Source organism: Marmota marmota, unplaced genomic scaffold, assembly GCF_001458135.2.
Source record: "Marmota marmota marmota unplaced genomic scaffold, marMar, whole genome shotgun sequence".
Classification (NCBI taxonomy): Eukaryota; Metazoa; Chordata; class Mammalia; order Rodentia; family Sciuridae; genus Marmota; species Marmota marmota.
Genome location: NW_026000093.1, coordinates 37,467,870 through 37,487,897, shown reverse-complemented (window position 1 = coordinate 37,487,897; position 20,028 = coordinate 37,467,870). Strand labels below are relative to the sequence as shown.

The 20,028-nt window shown below is 36.5% G+C and overlaps 1 protein-coding gene across 1 annotated transcript in view; it reads right to left on the bottom strand.

Annotated features, from left to right (window-relative positions):
• Positions 1-20,028, bottom strand: part of Decr1 (2,4-dienoyl-CoA reductase 1) — a 42,575-nt gene that overhangs the window by 22,293 nt on the left and 254 nt on the right. Inside the window, exons 2-5 of the mRNA XM_015485948.2 lie at positions 6,308-6,510; positions 4,794-4,851; positions 4,582-4,668; positions 3,494-3,641 (exon numbers count right to left, since the gene is read on the bottom strand). Coding sequence (XP_015341434.1) covers positions 3,494-3,641; positions 4,582-4,668; positions 4,794-4,851; positions 6,308-6,510 — 496 coding nt within the window. The remainder of the gene's footprint in view (positions 1-3,493; positions 3,642-4,581; positions 4,669-4,793; positions 4,852-6,307; positions 6,511-20,028) is intronic.

Sequence of the window (20,028 nt, the reverse complement as noted above, 5' to 3'; positions counted from 1 at the left end):
GTGTAATCAGGCTAAGCCATTTGGTTCTAGAGCCATCATTCTTTACTACTATATAAAAACAGTCTCCCCACAAAATTTCCTACTACATAGTTAAAAAGAAAAAAAAAGATTTCTTTTCAAAATTCACAAATCACCTAATCTTTACATTATCTTCACAAAACAACAAAGACACATGGTTACTCCATGATTGTTTAACAAATGGAAGTGAAATCTTCCACCCAACTAGCAAGGAACTCTAGCAAAAAGGGATTTTAAAAGGATACTAATGTTGCCATAAAAAGTTCAATTGATTACTAAAAGTATGCTTTCAAATAGTCTCTAAATGCACTTAAAGAAAGCCTTGGACAAGATCCAAACAATGTACCCATATGGTTCTTATATACTTAAAATCTCTACAACACACACCTCACATTCACACTGCTGACAAATATGCAAACCCTATTCTGTTCTCCTCCTCCTGTTCTGACACAAGCCATTTGCCTTCATTCTATTGTGAGCTATCTGGTCATCTTCTTTTCCATCTAAGGGTAAAGCTGGGGACACAATTGAAAGAAGGGTTAAATACATCCTCAACTACCTTTGTGTATTTTTACAAGGTTTCACTGAATGAACAAAGGACCATCTTTATGTTTCACAATAAGAACAGTAAACAGCCAGGCACAGTGACACAAGCCTAAAATCCCAGCTGCTTAGGAGGCTGAGGCAGGAGGATCACAAGTTCAAAGCCAGCCTCACAACTTAGCAAGGACCAACTTAGTGAGACCCTGTCTCTAAAAGGAGCAGGCTGGGAATGTGGCTCCATGGTTAAGCTCCCTGGGTTCAATCGCTGCTACCAAAAAAGACACAATGATAAGGAAAAAATGGAGAAAGAATATAAAGGGATAAAAAGGGTTTTACAAGTAAAAAGAAGGAACGGGCCTTGTTGATCTTGATGGGTAGGAAAAGAAGACTTCTACCATGAAACAAGAACAACATGCAGCCTGGTTTTAAATGCTGAAGTCTACATTATAGCCTCTAATGAGGGAGTCCTTCATTGAACAGTGGGACTGAAGCTGGGCTAAATGATTCTGAATGGCTTAGTGAAAGAATGACTCTAGTCAGAGCCTGCATAAGGGGGCAAACTAGAGCTGTTCTGGACGGACACAGATTGGACAGGTTGAGGGCACTGGATTATGGAAGATGAGGGAAGAGTAACTTATTATAGTAGCCTTAACTGCTTAAAATGTTTATTAATACTAATTCAACAAAATAACTCTTATTATAGATCAAAAACATCACCTCTTGTGAATTTCAAAGCTACCTGTTGATTCTAGTATTTAACAGAAAAATTCAGTCTTTATGCTATCCATATCCCTTGTGACTAAACCTTCAAACCCATTAATGTGTCTTTCTGGTGACTGCCCCAATATCTTTCCTTGATTGATTTCTTACATGCTGAGCCACTTAACATACTTTTGATCACATATTACCATGCATTTCTGATCCTGAACTGACTTCCAGGTTCATCCACATTGACACAATTGAGAGGTCATCTTAACACTTGAACTCCTTCACTGTTGATTCATTGCTAGAATAGACCCTTCTGCGCTGTACTTTCCTTGGCCCAAGGGTCCAAGTTCTCCAAACTCTGTCAGGTTACATCAATAACTGACAGGAATCTTGGAAGAATAAAAACTGGCTTCCATCTTTTAAAAGTCTTACCTAATATATTTTTAATGAAGCCCATAGAATTTTAATCCAATGTGATGAATAAAAATAGATCAAAGTCTATGTTAAAATGAAAGACAATAATGAGAAAAAGTCAGACAGAAATCTAAGGGTCACAGAGATGGGCAAGAGAAGAAATGAAAGAGATAATGAGGCAGAGAAAGACAAAATGATGAAAGAGATGAAGATAAAGAGAGAAACAGATACCCCAAAATGAAAAGCTCACAAAGGCAGAGAGAGAAACAAAGACACAAGCAAGAGGTAGAAGAGAGAAAAAAATCAGAAAGAACAGAGAAACAAAAGAAAGATATAAAGTCCAGAACAGAGAAGTGGAGAGAGAAGTAAGCCCATTCTTCCTGTCCCACTCCCCAAATTTATCTATCCCTTCTGAAAATAAATAAAGAAATGTATATAAACTTTAAATCTAAATCATATCCACTTTGCTGCTGTGAAGTGACCGGATAATTAAATTTCAACAAGCATTACAGGGAAAGGATGGAAGTTATTAGTATCCAAAAACAAGAACAAAAAAAAGAAGAAGAAGCTGTGCCTCTGCATCATCATCCTTCTACCCTTTCTCAAGCTTGATTGAGGATTATCCATGTTTTACAGAAGAAGACATTGAACCTCAGAAGATAAAGCCTTCTGACTCAGGAAGAGGAACCTGGCCAGCTCCAAGCCTGCCTTTCTCCCCTCCCTTCTCAAAGGCTATCCTGATGATCAGGAGAATTCTTCCTCCTTGTCCTTGTCCAGAATGCTTTCTACCCTCTCTGAAAAGCACCCCCTCATTCAAGGTACAAGCCCAACTTATTCAGGGACAGAGTCTTGTCCACCTCTGCCTCAGGCATGCAGCATAGGGCCTGGTACACGCAAGCCAGCAGTTTTTGTCAATGAATATATTAAGTTGGCCCTACACATAAAGGTGTACATACACATATATATGTTATACATGTTTACTATGTATGTCAACAGAACTTGAATAAAGTTGTTCATATTACTAACCAAAATATTGTAGTAATTTCCATCTACATCTACTCCCCCTCTGGTATTCTCAATCTCATTGATGTCATCACCATCCAAACTGTTCATCCCAGCTAAAAATCCCTTTATCTAATTAGTAAAGCCTCTAGTTCGTATTTTCTATGCGTCTCCTACTTTATCTCCCATGCCATGTATCCACATGCCAAAATTTAAAAAAAAAACAACAACAAGATCTCCTGAATGATTCTCTTTAAACTTTTCCATGCCCCACATTGTTGCCAGTAACCTTTTGAATTAAGTCACGTTCTTAATGAAATACCTTCAATGGAAAGAATTAACATCAAACTCCCTATTTTAGTATTGGGAACTTCCCTGGCTATACCTCACCTACCTCCCCTAGCCTTCTCTGTCCTTCTCTATCCACATCATTCCCTAAAAAACACTTCTTTTTTTCCCCTCCACCAGACTTCTCTATCCAGGGACAACACATTTCTTTGCCCTCCCCTTTTCCACATCTACTTTTTTTTTTTTAACATTCAACTCAAATTGCATTTTATTCCTCAATCTTCTGACTGACGCTAGGGAGAGGAAGTCATTTCTGTATCTGGATTTCCAATGCCCTTGAAACATGTATATATTATGGCTTACATCATAACATATGGTAGTTATTTAAGCATCTTTTCCATTACAAAGTAAGTTGTGTAAGTAAAGATTGTCTCATTTTCTTTTTTAAGTGTCCTAGGGTTTAATACAGAATCTGTAGAGAGGAGAGACCTAATAAATACGGGAAGAATAACAAACATACCTTTCTGTGCTTTAATAAGCTGTTTTCCAATTTCAAGCGTCACATAGGCCGTGCCATTTAGAACTATGTCTGTTATGGTCTTCCAAGCATTGGGAGAGAGTCTTTCAGTGGGTGAAATAAAATTTCCTGCTGCGTTGTTTATCACGATCTAATAAGTGGATAAGGCAAGTTATAGAAACTTTCAGATAAGGTAGAATATTTTCCCACTAGGGCTTTTATTTTTGAAGCTTATTAATCCAAATAATATAATACGGCTTAAGTTCATAGTCAGCTTTTAAAACAATACTACGAGATTGAGTTCAGTTTCATGTTCTTGGAGTCTGAAAATCTCCTATTATTTCCCAAGTTCAGAATCCTAACACGTCTTTAAATTAGGGTAGTTCTATTATTAAGAAAAAAAAAAGACAGAGTAAGCATGTTTATCATGTAACTACACTATTTCAGGGAACCTCAAGAAATGCCTCTGGATTTCTGTTATTTACTTTTTAACTTAATGAAACTCTTGGTCATTGACCTGTTTCTTCAGGATCAACTGCTTAGTTGTATGACAGATTCAATATTATTAGATGGTTTGAAAATATCTTTAATGTAGAAAAGTACTCACTCTGAGATTATTGAAGAAATGGCTTATCTCTAATAAATGGGCCAAATAAAATGTCCATTTATATCTCAGGTTTTAGAAGGAGAAATTTGGAACTTCTTGCAGTTTTTCTTACTTGTATTGTTCTCCTCCACCAAGAGATAATCAAAAGTTATTAAGAAAAGCAAAGACCATGAATCATATAAACTAGATATTGTGTTCTTGGACTAACTGCTCTTGTTATTTTATAATCTTATTACATAAAGTGAAATCAAGTTTGTTCCATGATTATAAATGCATTTTTAAAGTATTCCTGAAAGAAAGAAGGGCAGCAGTCCACTTAATCTTTTCCCTGCTTTGAGCCGAGTTAGCATTTTCCTAGGGATAGAAAACATGTGCTTCTCTGTACAGCCCTTGCTCACATCAAGAGTTTATTTCATTTTTGCATCCTGATGGGTGTTATCAACTTCAAATGACTCTCACTTTGTCTTCATCACCATTAGCTTACATCAGGAAGTCCTGTGACTTTGATCAGTTCCAACACAGTCTTGTGAACCATATCAGGATCCCTCACATCACACTGAAGTGCATGAACCTGCATAAAACAAAGAGAAAAAAAGACTTCTACTCTCCCCAGACTTCCTAAACCAAAACAGGAGTAAATTGTTTAAACATGTTATAATTCACAAATTTAATTTAAATGACTGCTTTTGAATGTACCTTATTTCCAGTTTGAGAAGAAATTTGTTCTGCAGTAGCTTTCAAAACATCAATCTTCCTAGAAATAAACACATGGTATGATGCATGAGTTCTGAAATGACTTCACATATTTTTCTTTTTAATCCCATAAATTAGAATCTACAGCTTAAAGTAATGCATTTTTGAGAAAATATGAGTTATATCTACATACAAATCAATTTGAATGAATTTATTTTAAAAGTTAAATTCAAACTATTTTTATATATTTGATAGTAATTCACTGAACTGGACACTTTTGGGGGGGAGGCTGAGGTACCAGGGATTGAACTCAGGGGCACTCAGCCATTGAGCAACATCCCCAGTTCTATTTGGTATTTTATTTAGAGAAAGGGACTCACTGAGTTGCTTAGCACCTCACTTTTGCTGAGGCTGGCTTTGAACTCACAATCCTCCTGTCTCAGCCTCCCAAGCCACTGGAATTACTGGCATATACTACCAAATTGAGCACTTTTATACCAGTTACTTTGACAAATATTTAAATTATTTCCTTAATTATAATCATTGTACCTGTTTTTTCCACCTGAGCCAGCTTTACAAAAATTAAAAATAAATACATTTATGCTATAGTGTTAGTAAGTTGTTCAAATAACCTATATGCCTTCCAAATCTTATGTCCTTGAAATATATAAAATAAATCATGAATATAAAACTATATAGTAGTAAAATGAAAATAAAACTCTTAAAAACATTGCAACAAAAAAACAAAAATGTTCTGTCCAATGAGCATTTGTGAGTGACACAGTAACTGTCATTCAGATACCTAAAATTTTATACCACTCAAAACTGGAAGAAGGGGAGGATCTTGTGCTAGTCTCCAGCGCTCCAGACTTTTAGATATAGGGTACCAGATATGCCTAAGTAAGAAGATACACATTCCACTTGGTTTTACCCTTCCCAGATTCATCACAACAGATGTGATGAAATATCTGTGCATCTAAAAGAAAGTGGAAGGAAAACTTCTAATATCCTGCTACAAGGTTAATTATCAATTGAAGCAGTAATCACAATCACTCCCACTGGAAAAAAAAGCAGCCTCAACATAGTATTTTTTTAAAATATACTTTTTTTAAGTTGTAGATGAACACACAACCTTTATTTATTTTTATTTATTTATCTTTATATCATACTGAGGATGGAACCCAGGGCCTCACATAAGCTAGACAAGCACTCGACCACTGAACTACAACCACAGCCCAACATAGTACTTTTTAACTTCATACACAGAAAAAAACAAACAAAAAAAAGTCTATGGGCTGGATTTGGGAAAAGTAAATATTATCAGTTCCTTGATTGTCTTTGTTTCTATCATCTCAAATCATAATGACTTTTTCCAAGGAAATTTATTTAGTAATCTGCAGAATACTTTATATAAGATTAGGATGCAAATCAAACAATCCAGCAAGCAGTGTTTTCAATATTATGACACAGACGGGTTCTTCACCAGACTCTGAAGTGAAGGGCTGAGACTCACTTACCTGCTGGCTATCACACATTGAGCACCCAGGCTGGACAGAAAAGTTGTCATGGCTTTGCCAAGGCCAGTACCTCCTCCAGTAATGAACGCCACTTTTCCTTGAAAGCTATTAGGTGGCAGCATCACTTTTTGAAGGGGAGGAAAGAATTTAGACTGTGAAGCTTCCATGCTTTGATATAATATTTTTGTTCCATAACTGAAAAACTAAAAGGGAAAAAAACAAAATGAAACAAATTGAACTGCAGACATATATTTGCACAAGAGATATTTTAAATTTATTCTTGAATTTAATATTAACTGAGTTCTTGGATTAATTCAAATGTACTGCAAACATAATTATTACATTTAATCAATTATTATTCTTTTTCTTTCTGAGGATTAAGTAACATATGAAGGGGTTAAAAAACATGGGTTCTAGAACTATAGACTAAAATAGTGTAGAATTTTCTCCCTAGTCATATAGTCAACAGAAAGTTATTTAACCTTTCTGTGCTTAATTTTCTTCATCTATAAGATGGGAATAAAAGAACTCTCTTCATAGGATTACTTGAAATAACTATAACTATGGTATATAGCATATTTATATATAATACATTAGTATGCACTATATGTTCTATACATACTAACATTATTATTTGCAGGTGTTTTGCTTAAATTTTACTTTAAAAAACTGATATAAAACATTTTTATTTTTTAAAAGAATAATTTGGGGACTGGGGCTATAGTTTTGTTGGTAGAGTGATTGCCTCACATGCATAAGGCCCTAGTTCAATCCCCACTAACAAAAAAAAAAAAAAGAATAATTTGGATAAATATCACACTTCATTTTTGAATTACTGAAGAAAATTATTTTAAAATTCTTTAATGCTAATTACATCAAATGCCTCTATTTTATTTCTTTCTAACCAATAAATTTAGAACAGAAATTTATAATCATATTACATTTGAAAACCACTGATATTCTCTCATAGTTAATTATAAAACACACTGTAAGAGTTTAACATAACAAACAACAGGAGCTACCATTCATTAAGTGGTTACCATATGCCAGGGTCAGATATTAAACTACCTAATCACCACAACTATCACATGAATTAGTTATTTTTTTAATCCCATTTAGAGGAAGGGTTCAGACAGATTAATAATATTGAGCAAGTGCAGGACTAAGATTCAAACATGGGCTGACAGACTCTGGAGCCCTCCTCTGATAACCACCTTGTATGTTGCTTCTATCTAGTCTCGAGCTCCTACTTAATAATCACATACAGGAGGTATGTAATATTCCCCCACCAGGAAAACAATCGCAAGGTCAAAACTCCAGAATCTCATCTTTTCCTGCTAGAATATTCCTAGCTAAATAAGCTGCCATCAATTGATCCAGGATATCCAGAAACTTACCCTAAAGAAATAATCAGAAATATGATCAATGATTTAGAGTAAGGTTGTTTGTCAACTGGAAATTACATAAAATGTTTATGATGTAATATTGAGTAAAAAAAGAAAAATATATTGTATTTTCTTAAATAAAACCAAATGCTCAGGAAAAAAAAAAAGACTAGAAGGAAATAACAGCAATAAGCAGTAGATTGAATATTTACCATCTACCAAGGTCTATTAGACTTCCCCCCCCCTTTACTTCCCTCCCCCCTTCCTTTACTTCATATAGTAAATTCTGTTGCCATTCTCATTTTATAGATGGGAAAACTGAAGCACAGAAAGATCATGTACTGTATTTTTATAGACAAATAATAATAAGTACTTAATAATAAGTACTTCACTACTCATTTATATAGTTCTATTTATTTATAAAGTACTTACACACTAAATACTTTACATGATCTACCAATAATGTGAAGAGAGAGCCTACAGAATGGGAGAAAATCTTTATCACATGCCCCTCAGATAGAGCATTTATCTCCAGGACATATAAAGAACCCAAAAAAAATTAACACCAAAAACAAATACCCAATAAATAAATGAGCTAAGGAAATGAACAGACACTTCACAGAAGAAATACGATTGATCAATAAATATATGAAAAAATGTTCAACATCTCTAGCAATTAGAGAAATACAAATACACTGAGATTCCAGCTCACTCCAGTCAGAATGGCAATCATCAAGAATACAAGCAATAATAAATGTTGCCAAGGATGTGGGGAAAAAGGTGTGCTCATACATTGCTGGTGGGACTGCAAACTGGTGCAACCACTATAGAAAGCAGTATAGAGAGTTCTTAGAAAATTTGGAATGAAACCATCATTTGACCCAGTTATTTCACTACTCAGTTTATAACCAAAGGACTTAAAATCAGTATACTATAGTGAGACACCCACATCAATGTTTATAGCATTTCAATGCACAATAGCTAAACTACAGAACCAACCTACGTGCCCTTCAACAGATGAATGGATACAGAAATTGTGATATATATAAACAATGGAATATTACTCACCCTTAAAGAAGAATGAAATTATGGCATTAGCTGGTAAATTAATAAAACTGGAGAATATTATACTTAGCAAAATTAGTCAATCCCAAAGAACCAAAGACTTAATGTTTTCTCCAATACGCGGATGCTAATTCACAAAAGGGGTCAGGGGGCTAGGGAAGAATAGGGGTGTTTTGGACTAGACAAAGGGGAGTAAAGGAAAGGGAGGGAGTATGGTGGTAGGAACGATAGCAGAATGAATTGGATGTTATTATCCTATGTGCACATATGATTACACAACTGGTGTAACTTTACATCATATACAACCAAAAGAATAAGAGGTTATACTCCATTTATAAATGATGTGTCAAAATGCATTCTACTGTCATGTATAATAAGAACAAATTAAAGAAAAAAAGTAATTTACGTGATCCAAATCTAAGATCTGACTTCAGAGTCTATCTTTATAGTTATTATCTCTAAGTGATGGAATTATGGATTATTATTTAATTTTTATTTAAGTTTGGTTGGTTCTAAATACTTACAAAAATCTATCAAGTATTATCTGATTTCATAATCATGAAAAATGTTATTGAGAGATAAAATGTGAGAATTTATGTAAAAAAATTGAAGATAAATTGATAAATCTGGTTATGTTCCATGCTAGTCATATTTCTTTTAACTTCATATTGACAAAGCTTTTTTTTTTTTTTTTTGGAATCCTTTTGCCAATGTTTGAATCCCAAGCAACCTGTAATAATCTTTTTCTACCTAAATGGCAGTTTTACCTAAGGCTGCCACCCACCTCCAGAATTACTGCATTAAGATGATGAATCAGGAAGTTTGCATGAGTAGGCTGGTAAATTTGTCACTACCTAATAATAATGAAAAAAAATGTATTCTAATTTTCCAAAGGCTCTACCATGAATATTTTTTACTTAGTTTGTGGAGGAAATTAGATGGGAGGCTTTATTAAAAATAACTAAAGAAGATATTTATATACTAAAAACATTTTTCTCAACCTCCTAACTGCTAGGGGAAAGCTTAAAAAGTAAAATATCACATTTGATAATAACAATTCCCAATAAATATCTATAACAGATTATTGTATAACAAGATCTTACCTATCTTTTTTGATCTGATCAATACTGATCTTATGACTTCATCACTTTACCTATCCAAAACTGAAAAAAAAACACCCTGATATACTATTTTAATTCACATTACCCTCTGACCATTCATAGTATATATGTGAATATAAATTCAGCCATCCCTTGGCCTGTTCAAGGTTAGTTGCTCCATGTCAGCACTGAAATACGTAGAGATGATCAGGTCTCACAAGATCACATTGTATACACTCATATTTCTACAAAGAAATATTCTGAATAACAGTAATCTTACTTGGTCATTTCCTTTGAATTATTTTAAAAAGTGGATACAAAACAGGCTTTGAAAGATTTTTCATGTCTTGCTTTGTAGTTTTTCTAAACACAAGCTGTTTAGAAATAAATTGTTTCTGAAAATGGAAATAACACCTTTCCTATCAAGATTGATCTCTCTGGAGATCTTTGGTGATCTAAAATTCTTAAAACTCTCTGAAGTCCTCCAATTTTGACAATACAGATTTATTTTTTAGTGTTAGAAGCTATAATCTGCCTCAAGAAGGTTAACTACCCCCGGTGCACCCCACCTCCAAACTCATCAGCTTCCCACTTTACATAAACAATATCTTCCTCCTTCATATATTGCTAAATTACACCTAAACTAATGAGTCACAACCAGCTTCTAATCCTCAAAATGGCAGTTCTAACAGTCTTGACCTTATCTCTTCCCTGGAGGATAAAAACTGTTGTCAATGAGAGTCACACCTAAATTATTTAAGGATTTGGACTAGTCTAAAATGTCTAGAGTCAAAATCTAAAGGTATATTGGTGATCCTAGGCCAAATGTGTTTTATAAGACCTAATTTGGAATTTTAAGTCAACATTTAGATATTGGGTGAATTCACAAAAACCAGAAGCTCTACTAACACTTGGGTCCAACTTCCTACATGATTCAGCCCAACCTGCCTGCCCCTTGGGACAGACCTAGGTTCTTTTTGGCCCTGACTCACATAGGGACAGTAAGCCCTTTTTACTGGGTGGCTTTCATTTACAGAAACTTTACAAACCTGAGATATTTTGAGTATAGAACCCTTAGTCTAAATAAAACCCAAGAAGCTGTACAAAAGAAGGATTTTTATTTGTGTGTTGGAGGGGGTTATTTTGTTTTGGCACTATATGTAAGTTTCTGAAATTTCATATAAAACAGATTTCTATAAAAATATTAAGATCTATATTTTAGAAAATCCAGTTTCAAATCTGTAAAAAGTTATATAGTAATAGACTCTTACATGTAAGTTGTGAGACTAAGTTCATATTTAAATAAGCATTAGCTTAGCTATTTTACCACCACCACTATTACCACCACCACCATCATCATCATCTCTTCTGATGAAGCCTCCATATTAAAATCCAATCCCTCAAACACACTGATGTCCTCCAGAATCAAAAAGAAAAAGTCAAATTATTGACCCTAGCATTCAAACCTTGTACAATATGGCCTCAGCCTAGCTTCCTACTTGTTCTACCTCATAGACTTACTAACTCCTCAGCACTCCCAAAACTTATCAAGTACTTTCACCTTCTGGCCTTTGCTCCTGCTTTCTCTTCAACCTAGAAGAATCAGCTTCCAAACCAGGCAAGAATGTCAACATCTTCCTTGACACTTTTAAACAGGTGCCTCCTCAATTAAAATTAGTAAATGAGCTAGGCATGGTGGCCTATGCCTGTAATCCCAGCAGCTCAGGAGGCTGAGGCAGAAGGACCACAAGTTCAAAGCCAGTCTCAGCAAAAGTGAGGCGCTAAGCAACTCAGTGAGACCCTGTCTCTAAATGAAATATAAAATAGAGCTGGGGATGTAGCTCAGTGGTCTAGTATCCCTGTGTTCAATCCCCAGTACAAAAAAAAAAAAGGAGGTAAATGATCCCCTCCCTCCACCAGGCGCCAGACTTCCACACTAGACTGTGAGGACTCAGGAAGACGGAACAGTACTTTATTCAGCACTATAGCAGGGGATCTGGCTCCAATTAGGCATTCAATAAATGCTTATTTTATTGGATGTAACACTGGTTGACCATGCTCCAATTCCATTCAAAAGTGATTGGGTGCAGACATGTAGTCTTACACAAATATACAATACAATCCAGTTCTTTGCCACTTGTTTTTAAAAATTAGAAGTCACTTCCAATGACCATTAATTATGGAATCTTAACTGTGAGCTTATACCCAAGAAAAGAAAAACAGAATCTATTTGTATGCATATTATTAAGTCAACAGCAAATAGAAAAATGGGCTTAAAAAAGGTAGCCCACACAAAGAATATACATACAATCATATTTATAAGTGAATAAGCTTGTATAAACAAAGACAGATATCAGTTTTCTCTTACCAAACTGATTAAAGTTCAAAATTTCATAATACATAACACAAGAAACAGCTTAGTAATGCCACTCTTACACTCTTTGATATGAATTGTGGTAAGTTCTTTCAAGGTCAATTTGGCAACATTTATCAAAATATTGAATATATAAAATTATATTAAATATAAATACACTTTTACTCAGTAGCTCCACATTCAGGAATTTACTCACAGATGGACTCATTTGGGAGAGGTGGGAGAAGAAGCTCTGTTTGAAGATACATTAAGTGGCTGGATGGGGGTGAGGGAGGTAGAGCACTTACCTAACACAGGAGACTCTGGGTTTGATGGAAGGAAGGAAGGAAGGAAGAAGGAACGAAGGAAGGAAGGAAGGGACGGAGGGAGGAAGGAAGGAAAATGAAATAAAGAAATTCTATTTACAATAAAATCTAACAAATCTAATAAAAGAAATGCAATACTTGTTAGCTGAAAACTATAAAACATCATTTTAAAAAATTAAAGAAATAAAAATTAAATAAATGAAAAGATAGCCTGTGTTTATGTACTGGAAAACTTCATTTTGTGTAAAGGGAAATTCTTCCCCAGAAGATTCAATGATATCTCTATCAAAATTCCAAATGGGCTTCTGCAAAGATTGACTAAATACCTAAAATTGATATGGAATGCAACAAAATCAAAATAACCAAAGATGTTCATTAAAGTATGGATCTATTACCTACTAAAAGGAGAGAGAACTTATATGCCAAATGTAAACATTGTTATGTTGATTCACTCACTCAACAAACATTTGTTGAATACCAATAATGTGAAACATTATGTGTTAAGTGAAAAATTCAAGATAGAGAAATATATATCACATGCTCCCATTTGTGTGGCTTTTTAAAAAATGAGAATATTTTTGTACATATGTTGATAAATACACAAAATTTGTTGGAAGAACCCATAAGAAACTATTCATTGTAGTATCTTCTTAGAAGTACTTACTATATTGACAACTATATATCCTTTGATAGAGCTTTAATGTTCCACATATTCATTAATTAATGCCATTAAAAACAATTAACACAAAACTGAATCATATAAACAAGCACACAATACATGAAGGATACAGAGAAAAAGTTATAAGAAGAAGAAAAGTGGTATAGAATAAGTTTCATAAGGACATATGCCTTACTTCAAGTGTAAGTACTCTATATTCATACTTGAATGTGAGCTTTATAATAGACAATGAAATAATTCCATTTCTTTTGGGGGAGAGGATTCAAGGTATCTGTTGGTTTAGATCAAATATTTTTAAGTCGAATTTATTGACTCAAATTCCTATCCCAAGAGCTTTATAAGCTGGACCTTAGCTGTAATATAAAAATGTCAGGCTAGTAAATACTGGATAACCATCGTTTTCAAAGGATGAATTTGAAAAACTTACATCTTTGTCCTGCCAAAGCACCTCATGTATTTCCTGCACATACTAAGCCTTCTAAAACTAACCCAGCTTATTTTGTCCAATTGCTAGAAAGCTACTTGTCTGTGCCATAAAATTATTTTTTTAATGCCAAGACCACTGTTCCTTCAAAATGGTGCATGTAGTTCTTGGCAAGAGGTATCCAGAAATACAAGAGGCAACTAGGTAGGACACTCTACTGGATGTTTCACTGCAGAAAAGGATACTCCCATAGAATTGTCTCACCCCAAATGCCAGTAGCAAAGGTTGAAGAACTGAAGTACCCAAACTCTACCAAACCCACAGCTCACCAGAGGCCACATTAAGCTGGAGATCTGTGTCTGTGTAGATTGCTTGAGCATGTCTACCCATTCCTTAACTTAATGCAGCGCACTGCACAGAGGCCACTGGTGTCTGAGCTTCTGTCTACAGACCTCGTTACCACAGCAATTTGAAGGTAAGGCTGAACAAATATAAAAGAAAATGCCTCACTGGACTCCATGGCTAGGCTGAATCATGCAATTGCTGGTAGCAAGATAGAAATTACATTTTTGAGTAATGATACATCTTATAACAGGGAACATGAGTCCTTGAAAAAGTGGATACTCTGTTGCTACAGGGTATACTTCCCATTTTTATTACAGTTCTTATTTATCTGCAGTTAGATACAGACCAAATAGATGTTTCCTAACACTACACAATGAGAGAGATGAAATCAGTAAATTAGGAGGCAATTTGAAATATTCAACTGGGATCTTCACTCCTCTGCCTTTCATTTGATCTCCTATTCCATAGCTAAAACTAATATGACTCTTTTTTTGAACCAAAAATCAGAAACCCTGCTTTTGCAAAGGGTTTGTTTTGATTTGGGAGTTTGTTTATATGAAAAAGCATTAGAGATAAGTGTGACATTATGATTGGGTATACAGTTCATTCAATTATTTATTCTGAGCAAGTTTTACGGCATTTACAATGCCCCAGACCCCGTTCTAGGCAATGACAATACAGCAGTGAATGAAACAGATACAACAGTCACTCTTTAGTGAGTTTATATTTTGGAGGACAAGGGATGAACAAATTACGTGAAACATATAGTATATTAAACGTTGATTGGTACTGCAGAGAAAAATAAAGTATGGAATAGAGGCAGAGCATTGCTAGTTTTAAAAAGGTGGTCAGCAAAGGCCTCACTAATGTGACATTTGAGCAAAGACCCGAAGGTGGAGGGGGATGAGTCACTCAATTTCAGGCAAAGGGAAGAGTATGTAGCAAAGGCCCTTAGGAGGAAGTTTAGTATTTGGAGGAATGGCAGGAGGCCAGCATGGCTCAAGTAGGAGAGTCAGTGGGAAGAGAAGAGGACAGTGAGGCAAAGGGGACTGGATCACCAAGGCTGAGTCAGCCCCTAAACAGACTTTCACTTTTGCTCTGAGCTGACAATAAAGTCTACAAAATTTTGAGCAGAGTATTAATATAATCTGCCTTAAGCTTTTATTTAGAGAATTTTTCTGGATGTTGTGTTGAGAATGGGGACAAGGGGGAAAGGTTAGAATCAGGGAGACTAAACCATTTGTGTAACAGGCCAGGCAAGAGATGATGATGGCCTTAACCAGGATGCTATCATTAGAAGTGGCAAATAAAATTACTTGCAAATGAGAAGGCTCAGGAAAATGAAGATGTAATGAATTACCACTAGACCTAACATTGCCTGGTTCAAATCTTTCTTCTTACTTTAAAAGCCCAACCTCACTATCCTTTGACCTAATTTGACTGAAAACAGATAAATGGGTCAGTTTATTTGTTCACTGAAAAGGTCAAGGCCATTCAACTGTGAAAGCTTTTTCTGCCTGTGTCAGCCCACCTCTGCTACTTCTGCATTGCCTCTGTGTTCTAGCATGATTAAGACTTAACTGAAGTAGGAAGAGGAATGGAGTCCTATTAGACAGGAGGCATTAGTTAGATAAGAGATACTGAAAGCATTAGAAATAGAGACAAGACAGCCACACATTGAACCTGAAAATTAGCTTGCACCAAATATTAGAAGTAATAAGAGAAGAGCTCAGGATGGCACTGTAAGTAAAATAACTGGATTGATATGAGAAGACCCACATTGGAGGATTGAGGATAGAGTTCTGGACTAGAAATGCTGCATCTGGGCTCTTTGCCATATCTACCACAAGAATGAAGACCACTCTCAGCAATCAGCCTGCAGACATCACTCAGAAGAGATGCACATTAACTGTGATGAATCCTAGAAGAACAGTCCAGAGGGACATCAATACAGAACTCAATCTTCTTGGAAAAAAAAGAAGCTCCGTGATGACAAATGATGGAGAAACAGAAAAGAACTGACTACTGTTCACACTGTCTGTAGCCACATACTGAACATGATCCAGGGGGCAACTGAGCTTCCATGACAAGATGAGGCCTGTGTATGCTCAGTTCTCCATTATTCAGGAGAATGGGTCTCTTGTTGGAATCCGAAAAATATTGGGTAAAAATACATACATAGGATTTAGATAAGGACAAGCCCAGAATGAAGAGTGATTCCTTGAAGGAAATGATACTAAACTTGTTTCAAATTCAGCTGCTTTGATTCAGCAAACCCCAACAGTTAAAAACAAGGATATCAGGAAATTCTCATCAATATGTACGTTCCTGAACAGTTCAGCAGAATGACAAATAAGATCTAACAGTCATCCTGTTTCTGTATAAGGTCCTGGGTTATGAAACCAACTTGTGATATTTTAATGACTCAGTAAAAGACCACTACCGTAAGGAAAGAAAGAAGGCAGGCAGGCAGGCAGGCACTAAGCCAGTTTTGTAACAGAGAAGAAATCAGGGTTTTCCTCATTCCAGCACTTGTGAAACTCAGTTCTGTCACTGCTTTTAGGACACAGCATCTTTCCTCTCTATCCACTGCCTGATTTCAAAGCCTATATCTCACACCATTCATAAATAGTAAGGGCCTATTCAGTGTCTTCTTTTAACCAGCCTCCTGCCTGTGGTCTCTGCTTACCCCAGCCCACCCACAATGCTGATCTCCAGGGAACTCAAAATGTAACCATGTTACTTCTCTCCTTAGTATTCTCCCATGGCTCCCAGAGCTGTATAAAGTGCAGATTCCTCAGCTTCACAAGTATTCCAAGTGGTCAGGACCTGGCTCTTGCCCTTCTCTCCTGCCTCATCCTATTTGAAATTTATTCTCAGGGCAAAAAGTGCTCAGGGTTCCACCAGTTTCCTACCTCCCTATCTTTCATGAATCACTCCCCACCATCACTACCACGTTCATCATTCAAACCCAGCTCAGAGTTCTGTCACCCTCTGACACTCCCAGACATAATGTATAGGATGGTTTAGGCATCCCAGCATCTGCTAACATTTTGAGACTGACATCACTTACTCTCTCCTCCACCCAACTCCCCCTTGAATGCCCTCTTGGATCGTGGCACAGTTGGTCCTTAGCTCAAGGGTCAACGACAGAAATCTGGGCTTTACCACATACCACACATTCAAACCATCATTCCAGATCATTTTAGTCCTTAGTAGCTTTAACACTGCCCTTGGTTCAGGTCCTCATCACTTTTGTTTGACTTCTGGTCTCCCTAATGAAATCACCTTCCTGCTTACAACTGTGATGGGATCATACCACTTCCTCAGCCCCACCTTTATTCCCAGCTCCTGCTTTCAATGAAGTTCTCTCAACATACCTTCTAAACATCCTTCCACATCAAGTCTCCCCACAGCAATTATCATTCCTCAGTTGATGCATGGACAATCACCCAGGTTTGACTATCTAACTCCACTCTAATTCTCAATTCCATAGCTTCGGAACAAAACTCTGACACATCCATGTGGCCAGCAGGCTGCTCACTAACATGTCTCTAACCCCTCCCTCCGTACTCTACTGATAACCTCTATTTGGGGCCTTCACACAGGCTACTCACTGACCTAGAACTTTCTCACACCTCTCTCACTGGCTAACTCCTCCTCTTTCTTCATGAGTCAGATTAAAAATACACCCAAAACAATGCTCCCATGAAACTAGATACTCTCCAATGTGGGGTGAGGGAAGGATAGGAAATGCTTCTTCCAAGATCAGATGTTTCCCTTTCTCTTCTCCTTTTTTTTTTTTTTTTTTTGTTGTTGTTGTTGTTGATGTGTTTTGTTTTGTTGTAGCACTGGGGACTGAACCAAGGGCCTTGCAAATGCTAAACAAGTGCTCTACCACTGAGCTATACCCCTAGCCCTTTGAGACTGGGTCTCACTAAATTGTTGAACCTGGAACTAGTGATACTCCTGACAGCCTCCCAAGTCACTGGGATTACAGATGTGTGTCACCATATCTGTTTTTCATGTTTTAAATACGTGTCTATCTTCTTCAGGGCAACCAAAGGAAATTGAGAACAGGGTTCATATTTTTTTAATTACTTCATCCCCAAGACATAGCTCAAGGTCAGCAACAGAGCCTGTTCTCAATAAATGTTTTTTAATTTCGGCCTACTAGCTAAAGGCACAATCTAAGATAGCATTTCACAAATAGGTTTTATGACACATGAAACACTTCTGTTGGTTATGGTAACAAAAGTATTCAAATAGGGGTTTTAATTCTAACAACTTGTATTTGCCCTCAAAAACATGATGTTCCCTGGAACAAACTCCCACTTCACAGATGTTAAGACTTTTCTTCTACTTGAAATTCAAACTACAACTTCCATGTGCCAAAAAGGGGAAAACCATATTAACAGGGGGCTCTCTGGCCTCAAACCCCAAACCTCAAAACTTCCACTTCTCTTAAGCAAAGGAATTTAGTAAATAGTCAGGTTATAATTAATTTTTAAATGAGTCCATTTTCTTCTTCTCAAACTGTGCTACTTGTTTCAGAGGAACTGGGGTATGGCCTAACTGACCTTATTATTAAGATTAGTGGTTTGTGTTCAAAACAAAACAAAACAAAACTAAAACTAAAACTTTTTATATCAGAACTGTTGTAGATTTCAAATGAACAGTTCTTAGAAGAGTAAGAAAATAGTTTTTTGCTTTTTCTTTCCTACAATTGTCTATAACTTCCTCTTTACAGAAAAAGGATATAGTATCAGCAAACCCCTAGACATGCGCAAATCTCTTTTTAAAAAGTTCTCTAACTTGAGAGAATCACCATACCCATTCCTGTGTTCATATCTGGTACCAATGTTGCCCATATTTTTCTAAAGAAAACACTATAGCTGTCCACTCTGTCAAACTGATTTAAAGCGAGGGGGGGCGGGGCTCTTAACAGTTGACAGGTTAACTTTTCTACATTATGAGGTGCCCCTCTCCCAGATTTAACTCCAAGAAGGGGTCTATATATAGTTTAGGTTTAGTTTGTTTCATCTTTATGTGAATTTGCTTTGTGAAAATTCACTATACAATGTGGAGCCATTTCTGTCACATTCCACTAAAATAGATTGAGGGGCAGGCAGTTAAGAAAAGGACACCCTCTGCTCAAAAATACCTGCTCCAGGAACTGTATCACAGAACCAATCCAAGAAAACAAGCTTAAAAACAAAATAATCTTTAAGGTTATTATTATTTTCTTAAAAACTAACTACAGAAATGCCAGCTATGACCTTAAGACCACATTTAACCACTGCAAATCGGAGCCAGCCAACTACTGAAAGTAGGGAAGGTGCCAATGAACTTTCTTCCAAAATAACTATCGTATGAGATTTCTCTGTTCTAATAAAACTTCTTGGGGCTGGGGTTGTGGCTCAGTGGTAGAGCACTTGCCTAGCATGTGTGAGGCACTGGATTAGATTCTTAATAAAATAAAGGTCCACCGACAATTAAAAAAAAAAAAAAAAACTCCTTGGTTCTATGGACATATCAGTCACCCCGTCTGTGCAAGTGGATTACAATCCAAACAAAAGTCCCTTGATTGCAGATTCGTCTCTGTATTTTTTGATTGTCTGTATTGATGACTAACTCACTTAAATTAACACATAAACGGATTTCAGTAGAGTTTCTCCCTCGCACGAGCCAGGGCCTGGGTTCATTTTCGGACCGAGGGGAGGGGGTAGTGAAGAGTTCTGATGATGACAGCATCAATGCTCCCTCTGGGAACCATTCCCTATCACGACCCTCTCTCACTCAAGGTGGGATGTGCCCTTCCCTGCCTCTTTCTACCTATTTACACACAACTTTGAAACTTGCAGGAATTGTGAAAACTTGAAAACCACGTGCCTCCCTATCCACCTATGCTCACAGCCTTCTTATCTGAAAGGGGACTGTGACCACCGCCCGGTCCCTCACTGGGCATGCAGCTCCAGCCCTGGCACCTACACGTCCTCTTTCCGCGCGCCTCCCTGCGCCCTTGTCCTGGCTCCGCGCGGCCC